This window comes from Scyliorhinus torazame, chromosome 15 (assembly GCF_047496885.1).
Source record: "Scyliorhinus torazame isolate Kashiwa2021f chromosome 15, sScyTor2.1, whole genome shotgun sequence".
Taxonomy (NCBI): Eukaryota; Metazoa; Chordata; class Chondrichthyes; order Carcharhiniformes; family Scyliorhinidae; genus Scyliorhinus; species Scyliorhinus torazame.
In genome coordinates, this window is record NC_092721.1 from 186817964 (window position 1) to 186827697 (window position 9734).

The 9734-nt window shown below is 47.0% G+C and overlaps 1 protein-coding gene across 1 annotated transcript in view; it reads left to right on the plus strand.

The window, feature by feature from the left end:
- The window catches only part of shox (shox homeobox), a 9647-nt gene extending 1200 nt beyond the window's left edge, over positions 1–8447 (plus strand). Inside the window, 5 exon segments of the mRNA XM_072477290.1 lie at positions 1376–1438; positions 1441–1583; positions 4396–4453; positions 5487–5575; positions 7064–8447. Of these exon segments, the coding sequence (XP_072333391.1) occupies positions 1376–1438; positions 1441–1583; positions 4396–4453; positions 5487–5575; positions 7064–7312 (602 nt within the window). The 3' untranslated portion in view covers positions 7313–8447.
- The last annotated feature ends 1287 nt before the right edge of the window (positions 8448–9734 follow it).

Consider the following 9734-nt stretch of genomic DNA (forward strand, 5'->3'; position numbering starts at 1 on the left):
AGAGTCATCTTTGTCTCTCTGATCACGATTGAGGCTGTTAAAACGCAACAGCAGGGTCAAAACTGACGTTTTTTTCGCGCACAACGGCTCTATTTAAGTTGGGAAGAAGAGAGGTTTGGATAACACAGGAAAGTTTTCGAATGAGAATTGCAAATGGGATTTGCAAATGGCAACGCGAGAGAACACTCTGAAATAAAGGCGCTAATGGAATAACATTGCAAACGTCCCGTCCCATTTTTTTTTTTTTGTTGCGGGGCAGGATCGAAGTGCTCGCCCTCTGGATATTGGTGACATACCTGAAATCGGGGTATGAAACAGCTAAACGGGAGGTAAAATTGACCAGGTTCTTGAAGTAGCGAAAATAAGACAATGGGCAGCGGGGTACAACTGATCGTCCGATTCATTTACTCAGACAGTGATCGTTTATTTTTAAAACGGGACTGGGTCGATCGCCTGTGCACTTGTCTGCTGTGTGATATAGACATTCTCTAAAACAAACAGGGGTCGGTAGAAATCCCGCTACCTCTGACTATCAGAATTCAGCAGCCTGACAGTGTTTGGCACTTAGAAGCGTTCGTGTTGTAGGAGAGACTGAGATACAAATACCGTTGTCATTAACAGTGATCAAAGATTGCGTTGTGCGGGCAATGACAGGAGTACGAGGAGGGGAAAAACAAGGCAGATCTTCACGCTTGTTTTCTGCTCCTTTAATTGGAACATCGAATTTGCTTGTCTGTGCCGCTTTGTTCTTGCAGATATAAATGTCAGGGAGACATTTTATAGGTGATAGTCTTTCCCCCATTCACCCCCGCCCCTCTAAAAGGCAACCAGACTGAATATTTCAACAGAAAGAAAAGAAACAGCCACATCCCCTTTTGTAGGCCCCTGTCCTGTGACTCAGATCTAGGAGAGAGAGAGGGGGAGAATCAGATCAGATTGAAGCCAGCACTGGAAAAGGATCCACGCAAGGTTTTCGGATGCTGCAATAATTCAGAATGCAAAGTGTTTTCTATTTTTTTCATAAACGAACATTGAATGATTGATAAGTAGGGGAGGATGTATTCCTCTGAATGGCCAAATCTATTGTAAAAAAACAAGCGATTTCCGGTCGGGAACACATAAGAGTTTATCCATTAACGCAAGCTTCTCTTAACTCTGGGAAGAAAGTGGGATCATTTGAGAATGGATACATCAGTTATTGGTAAAGTTAGTTGGACCCTGGAGTGGCGTGGCCTGTACCTATGTGGAGATTGTGAAAGATGTTTAAAGTCGCCTTTGAAGTTCAGAATGGATACATTTTGATGCCTCTGTGTGTTGTGTGTGTGATTCCCTCACTGGCTGCTCCTGCCTCACTGGGTGACACGGTCTGTTCCAGGTATTTATGAATGTAAAGAGAAGAGGGAGGACGTGAAGTCGGAGGATGAGGACGGCCAGACGAAGTTAAGCAGAGGCGGAGCAGGACGAACTTCACACTGGAGCAGTTGAATGAACTGGAGAGACTGTTCGATGAGACTCACTACCCGGACGCCTTCATGAGGGAGGAGCTGAGTCAGAGGCTAGGGCTGTCTGAAGCTAGGGTCCAGGTGAGGTGGATTCACAAAGAGAGGCTTAAAGTACTGTAGCGTGCGACCCGTTAAACGTGCGCACGCGCGTTACCCCTGAAATCTGCCGTCATTAAGCCTGAAATAAACTTGTCCTCCGCTCTGCTGGTGCAGTTGGACTGTTGGTTTTGTAAGTACATCACGTCTCTGTTGATATACACTCGCCACCCTCTATTTACTGTCACTGCTTTCGATCCAAAGCAGAGGGATGTAAACATAAGTCTGAGTTATGTTTATTTGAAAAGTCAGAAAACCGAAGATCTCAATAGTCTGCCTTAGGGTCAAGTCCCAAGCGACAAGACACATTCCAAGAAATTGATTTTTAAAAATAGATTCGGTGTAAATATCTCTTAAAGAGTCAGAAAGCGAAGACACCAAACTGCACCCATCACGAGCAAGTGGCAAGGACGGAATGAGCATTCTGAATGTCATCTTCGGGCAGAACATGTATTTGTTTTAATGATGTCTTGAGGAAGTTGGGAAAGATTAAAGTTAGGGCTGGTTAAAGGTAGGGGAACCGAGATTGGGCTGGTATAAAGGAAGTGTCTGTATAAGACGCCTCACTTGGCGATGAACGCATTACCTCCCAACCAAAATTGCGTTGCAAATCGAATCTCGAGGGGAGTGCCTGTGCCAGACAAATAGAGAAACAAGTGGACGGAGATAGATAGGGAGATAGATGGAGGGAAGATTGGACACAAGGAGACTAGCTTGACTACATGGATACAATGCTTATTAGTGACGCCGTTTCATCCTCATGTCAAACAAGGGGGGGGGGGGGGGGGGTGGTCACGGTAATATTCGCAACATGAAAGCTTTCCGTGACAACAGAGAGCAAAGTGTCCCTGTCGTCAGCACGGTGGGTCACCGGCTGTAACCGAATCCTTCCATCAGTGAGCGGGCCGCTCTGTTGCTGTAGGCTGTTGCAAAGTGCTGTGAGGAATTGTCTGAAACATGATGAACTTCTGGATAGAGAAGGAGGGGAGAGAGAGAGCGAGCAGATGTGTAAACGAGGGGCTGGGGAGCATAGGCAGCATCAGCAACAACAACAACAAAAAAAAAATCTATGTTAACTAAATCGGAGTGATTGTGGTAGATCTAGGTGTTATTAACCTGCTAGCTTTAGCGTGGCGCATCAGGCATCTGTCACTGGGTAATTTAAACTTATGAGAGCAATGAGGGCCAGCCGGTAATTCAATTACACATAATATATTTTCGTTTATGGCGTAGGTCTAAATTAAATGTCATTATTCACTGTCGCTAATGGAAATCAAAAAGAAATCATATTACCACCCTTTCTAAAGCGCAGCATTTAGTCCTTGCTTAATAAAGAATTGATTGTGTAAAGCGGCTGAAACAATGTAGTTGTTTTAACTTAACATATTTGGAATCGACGTTTGTGCACTAATTGTAATTGATCTGACCATCTCCCGAGGTTTAACCCAGCCGGCAACTCCAGCACCCGATTTAGATTCCCTTTTATATACATTAGTGCGGCCTTCCAGTCAAATAGCTCTCTTCAGGGCCCTTGTGTGTTGATGCTCCCCTGTTGATGTTCGTGTGTAAATTTCGCCGACAGCGGGTGCGATTTTATTTCAAACTTTCCGGTAACTTTTACTCTGTTTTGTTTTCGAAATCCGCTGGAAACGTGCCGACTCCGCCCCCCCCCCCCCCCCCCGCCCGCTAGAATTGCTTGACTCCGGGTCATTTCATTTATTTTGATTTATTTCCCTGTGCCATTAGCAGCTTTTTTAAAAGCCCCCGATTATCCACGCCGATCCCCCACCCCAGCCCCAACTCACTCCCGTCAATTTAATACCACTTTCACTTTTATCCACACTCTTCCCTTTCCCTGGTGGGTGGGGGGTTGGTTCAGGAGTTGCTGCCTCCCGGTTTGTAGATTGCCCCAGAATCAATTAAATCACCCGTTTTGGTATGAAACAAAAACCAAATCACCAACAACAACAAAAATGGGTGTGCTGTGAATGCCCCAGGTCCCATAACTGGAATAGACATTTAAAGGGAGTTTGGGACGAAAATAACTTGCAGCGGATTTTATAATTCACCCGGGGCACTTAAAAGTGAAAGGTGTTCACATTTATCCGGTTCACAGGAAGCAGTAATGGCGCTGAGAAGAATCATTGCATTGCTCCCGTATTTACATTGACAATTAAATCCTAATCCATACTTTAAACAGAAAATCCGCTTCAATGAGCTCAGATCACACTGTAGAGTATTGCCGAGGTACCTTGGGTAATTAAACAATGCCGTTTGAAGTTCCTGCATTCACTAATTATACCATTTCAAATGACCATTATTAAAGCAATTAAAGAGAGCTTCAAGGTATATTTGATCTAGGAAATGCAATTAATATTAATTAACCGCGTGATCGTTTGGCAAATTTTGCAGAGATCAAAGGATGGATTTATTTATTTCTTTGCCCGGGATTCTATCACGATTGGTTGAAGCAACCCTCTTTGCCCGTTGCCTTGTCCGCCGGCACTTCTTCCTGGCGCGCCTTCGCCGCGAAGAAGCACACACAACAATTGTTTATTGACTTGCTTTCCGCCCAAACAGGCCAGGTCATTTGTGCCAGACCCTTTCTGGAGGCGGTGTTACTGACAGGCCGTCAGGGGTAGCAGCCGTTTCCATCATTACATTTTACTATTTCACTTTAGTGACAAAAGGCGCGGCCCATTCGTCTTCCCGCCGGCCGACAAAGCCAATCAGAGTTAAAGTTTATCGATTGGTCTCCCCAGACCCGCTTTTAATCTCTCTTCTCCCTCTCCTTCAGGTTTGGTTTCAAAACAGACGAGCCAAGTGTCGAAAACAAGAAAATCAAATGCATAAAGGTATTTGTCTGTCACCACCTGGAATACCCCCCCCCCCTACCAGCCCCACAACACTCCCCCCCCCCCAATCCCCAGAACAACCCTCCCCCACAACACCCCCCCCCCCCTCCCAACCAGGAACACCCCTCCCCCCACAAGGAACACCCCTCCACCCAACAACCCCGCCCCCACCACACAATACCACCATCCCACAACCTCCCCCCCCTCACCCCGGAATACCCCCCCCCCCCCACCCCGCAATACCCCCATCCCACAACACCCCCACCCCCGAAACTCCCCTCCCCGCTACCCCGGAACACCCCTCCCCCACAACCCCCCCCCCCACCCCTCCTCCCCACCCTAAACAATCCTCCCACCAACCGGTACACCCCCCACCCAGATCACCCCTCCCCCCACCCGGAACTCCTCTCCCCCCCAGAACACCCCTCTCTTCCATCCCGGTCCGCCACCTCCACCACTCCTCCCCGGGCCACCTCTCCCCCGGCCACCCCTCCCCCAGAGGCTACCAGGTTGTCAATTTCAGCATCAGTTTCACAACTTCGCATCTGAGAGAAAGGGAAAAGCGTTCTGGTTAAACACAAAACAGCCCCCAGAGGAGTGCCGACTGCAATCAGAGGGGAAAACTGACTCGAGTACACTGAGGGAATAAATGTGGTTTTAATTTGCCACACCATGACCCTATTGCTTTAAAAAAAAAGTCCTTCGTACAATATTGCTGACCGCCTAAGTGGGACCCAATTTATACTGTCCCGGGTGTGTGTGTATTGTGTTTACAATTCTCTCTCCGGATTATACCCGCGACTAAAACCACTGAACTGTTTGAAAGGGTCGATTAATTGGTAGATATATGTCTTTGAGAACCAGCATGACTTTGGCGGCAAATGATCACCTTTTATTGGATATACAGGCTTGACTCTAATATAGTGTCGTAAGGTCATCCCTTATATTTGTGATTACCATTTTACACATGGGTTTCCGCTTATATTCAAATGACTGTGTATTAATAATCATGTCTCTCTGCCATTTTTGCCAGGAGTAATATTAGGAACAGGAAGCCATTTAGACGCCTGTCGCGTTGCCCCATACGTAAACATGGGAGCCTTACGGATGCCTTTCCAACAGGTGTTGTATTTTAACTGTGTCCTCTGCGCATCGCGTAACGTGGCGGTGGGTTAGTTCATTTCGCCCACAGACCGACTGTAACCCGTTCAATGGGGGGGGGGGGGGGATTGCAGCCTGGCTAATTGAGGTGGCCGGCGGAAGCCGGGCTGCCTTCTATCTGACAAGCAGGTTGTCCCGGTCGCTTTCATTTCGTGCAGTCAGCTAAGCAGCCCATAATTTTACCCACAATCGCTCTTGGTCCAACAAGCGGAGAGATACTTGTGTGTGGCTGGGGCATTTCGGCGGCCTGCCCATTTCTCCCCCAAAAATGACGCCACTTCGCTGCTTTGAAAGTTTAGGCAACTCCGATTCTCCTCCCGTCTGTTCTGTCAAACCCAACCATTAACAGAGCCAGGCATGTTTGGCCCGTCCCACGGTTAACGAAAGCCCCGCCGTCCGCTAAGCTCGCACAAAACAAATGATGGCAAAAAAAGACTGGAGCTTGCAGTTAATTTCTCATGAAGCTTAATGCAGGCGAGTGGATAAGTCGTTCGACAGGAAGGGACCAAAAACTAAACATCATACACAAAGTACAACAATTTTGCTTGGGTCACGATTCTGATTAGATCCAGACTTCGGCGTAATTGGAGCGAATGAGAGCGGGGCACAGAATTGGATCAGGTATGCCTATCTCCGGACTGGCTTAGGAATAATTTGTGTAACGTTATGTACGAATCCACATGGCCTGGCGGAGTTTAGATTTACAAACAGCCCCGGGGGGGGCATTCCGACTTGCCAAAGGTGCCACTCACTTCTCTTTCCGGAAAATGTCATTCCCCACTCCCCTCCCCACCCCGCCATTAATATATTATTCCAGGACATTAGACGCAAGATCAAATGCCTGTTCGACATAAGGGGCTAATAATCACCGCTACGTGGTTAATGCGTTGCCTAAATTATCGCGCTGTCGATAGCTATTTGACCCCATCAATCACCTTTAATGCTAACCTGCCCCTATTTAGCTGACTTTACCTGTCCAACTTGGTGTTCTGAAGGGTGTATTTTTTTTGGGGGGGGGGGGGGGGGGTGTAGATTACAATGCGTCCCTTTAAGTGGAATGCGTGCGAAGGAATTCCAGCTCCTTGAAGGAAAGCAGCATGAGGATTGAAACATTTCAGACAGGAAGCTTTATACGGTCGCCTGTAATTCCTACCATTTTAGCAACATCCTTATGGTGGGGATGGTGAGCAATTATGAATGGCCTCCAAGAAAGGGGATAATTGCAAATCTATCTGCAGGTTTCAATTATTTTGGAGTGAGATTATGTAACAAAAACTTCAAAGGGTGTAGAATGAAAGATGTTCTGTTGCAGCTCAGGGTCTTAAAAAAATTGTCTGAATATTTCATCCGGAGAGAATACATTAAGGAAGGCCAACTTTTGTTTTTTTCTTGTTTTGCGAATGGAAATTAAAGCTCCCCCTCCCCCCCATTTTCCTCTCCTTGCTGCAGGTCCAGGCGCAGCTCCAGCTGGACGGGGTGGCACACGCCCACTCGCACCTCCACCACCACCTGGCGGCCCACGCTCCCTACCTGATGTTCCCGCCTCCCCCCTTCGGCCTGCAGATCGCCTCGATCGCCGAGTCGGCGTCGGCCGCCGCAGCCGCCGCCGCCGCCGCCGTCAAGACCAGCAGCAAGAACTCGAGCATCGCCGACCTGCGGCTCAAAGCTCGGAAGCACGCCGAGGCGCTGGGCCTCTGACAATCAGCGGAGTCGGGGGGGACCGGGACCCCCCACCCCCTGCAGCAGCAGCGACCCCACCACCACCACCCCCACGCCCAGTGCCCGCCCGGTGAGCTGTGCCAAACGTGTCAATTCCAGAAACTCCTCTACCAATACCAACAGCTGCACTACGTGATGCAAAGGCCAGAGTCCTCCAATGGCAGCGGCGGTATCAATAGCAACACCTTGCCAGGGTTTCAAGAGCACTTCTAACAAATAAAAACAGAGAAAACAAATAAAAATACCGCAAAAGAATCGCCAAGGCCAACGTCGAAATCCTCGATTCAGATACAAACGTCCAGCTCAGTGTCTCACTGTGCGAGACCCACATTAAAGAGGGCAACAGACACAGCGGCCCTTCCAATCCAGAAAGATAAGCAGCTAGCACAGTCTACTTGCCCGATTCCGGACGGTAAACTAAAGAATTTATTGGGGGCAAAGCCGACACTGTCACACATTGTACTGATCTCTGTAAACGCGCCTATGCAGAGGCATATATCGGTGTGTATTTGCCCAGGCACAACTTAGTCCCGCGACATATCGCCATGTCCTAGGTGAAGGTAATGGGGGTTTTAGTCCAACTTTTCCACTCGGTTGTCTCCAGATTTCAGCCGACCCGGTTCTCCCCAATGGAACCGTCAAGAGGATCATCGCGAAGGTCACCTGCCTGGGGCTGGTCTCCATTTGAACAATACGCGTCCCCCCTCTCTCCCTCTCTCTCTCCCTTTCTCTACACGGGCACAACTCATGTCGAAGGCTGGTTTCACTGCACGGGTTATCACAAGGTCAGGCGAAGGACGACGTGTTGCACAAAACAAACACACCAACAAGTAAACAAACACTCAGACACATTAAGAAATGCGCACACACAGCCTGTTGGACTTCAGTAAAGCCGTGGAATTATGTAACGATGCTTAAAACGATAGAAGACTCGGTTGTCTTTTAAAAAAAACCCGAGGCATCTTCTAGTCGGAAGCGGCAATAAAAAAATTCCGTCCCCCCATTCCCTCTCTTTTTTCTTCCTCTCACGGACCCAGCCTTTTCGAGGAGATTTCTTGAAGAAGTTGGACTCGATTACTGAATACTCGGGGAGGGGGATGGCTTTTTTTTTGTGTGTGTGTGGGGGGGGGGGGGGGGGGGCATTTATCTATAAGGTGAAGCTGGCGGGAGCAGCAGATACAGAGAGAAAAACGCAACCGACCGGATTTTAAATTGTTTACAATTAAGCGAAGGGAAAGCGCGAAGGAAAATGAAGGGTGGATAGAATGGGGTTTTCTAAAGGGGGGCGGACAATAACCCTATACGAACTAACGGGTAACAGTGTCGTTGTCGGATTTGATGGTAGAGGCTACAGGCTGCAGTATTTAAATGTTACAATGGGGTATTTCATGAGATGATGGTGAAACACAAATAAGGTGCAGTAAAGTGCAATATTGTAAATATCGGAGTTGTTAGTCTCGTAGGAACCAGTGAAGGTGCAATCACCTCGTCCTCATGGGCACGGGAAGTGGTGAGCTGCCATGATCACCGCCAAATTCAAGAGCAGAGCCAAATTCCTATCTTTACAGGTCAATGAAAGGACCTTAAAGGACTTTGTGGGGGGTAAGGGGCGGGTGGGATCGATTATGTGCCATAACTCTTGGAGCTAAGCTCGACAAGTGTGTAAAACACGGCTTTCTACAGGTCAGTTTTAAAAATGCAGAATAAAGTGTAATAAAGTTAGTGAACCACAATCTGACATCACGAACAGGCCGCCCATTGCTCCTGTTTCAATGCCAGATCCCTGCAGACGCGAATTCGCTGCACTGTTATTATAACCCAGCACATGAGCGGTTTTCTTTTTATTTATTTCTTGTATTTTAAAATTTTATAAATGTGATATATTTTATCATGTCGTGTGTAAATGTCACGTTGCTTTGCGTTTATTTTTATATTTTCAAACTTTGCTTTGCAAATTTCTGAATGAGACAGGTGTGATTTGTAATGTTAAATATAGCAAATTGGAGTTTACAAAGAAGAAACAAATCATTTCAGGGATGCAGATAATTATTTAAAAAAAGTAATTAAACATCGACACACTCATTGTAAATTTAATACAGGTTAAACCAGTGGTACAGAAGACTGAAGAAATGTATTCGTTTTGTGATTATTTGCAAGCATGCTTACACATTCTGATTTACAACAGTTCTATAAACTTAGAGTCCAGAGTGTATTTTGTTGGATTACCCATATTATGAATGTACACTTGTACATGTGGAAATTGCAAATAAAATTTAAAATATTTCTAAGAATGCGTTACAATCATTCACCACCCCCTTTTTTTTGATAAACGAGACTTCAATTTTTAATCTCCCCTGTTCTCTTTCACGTTTCGGAACACGATTTCTCTTTGCTTTTCCCA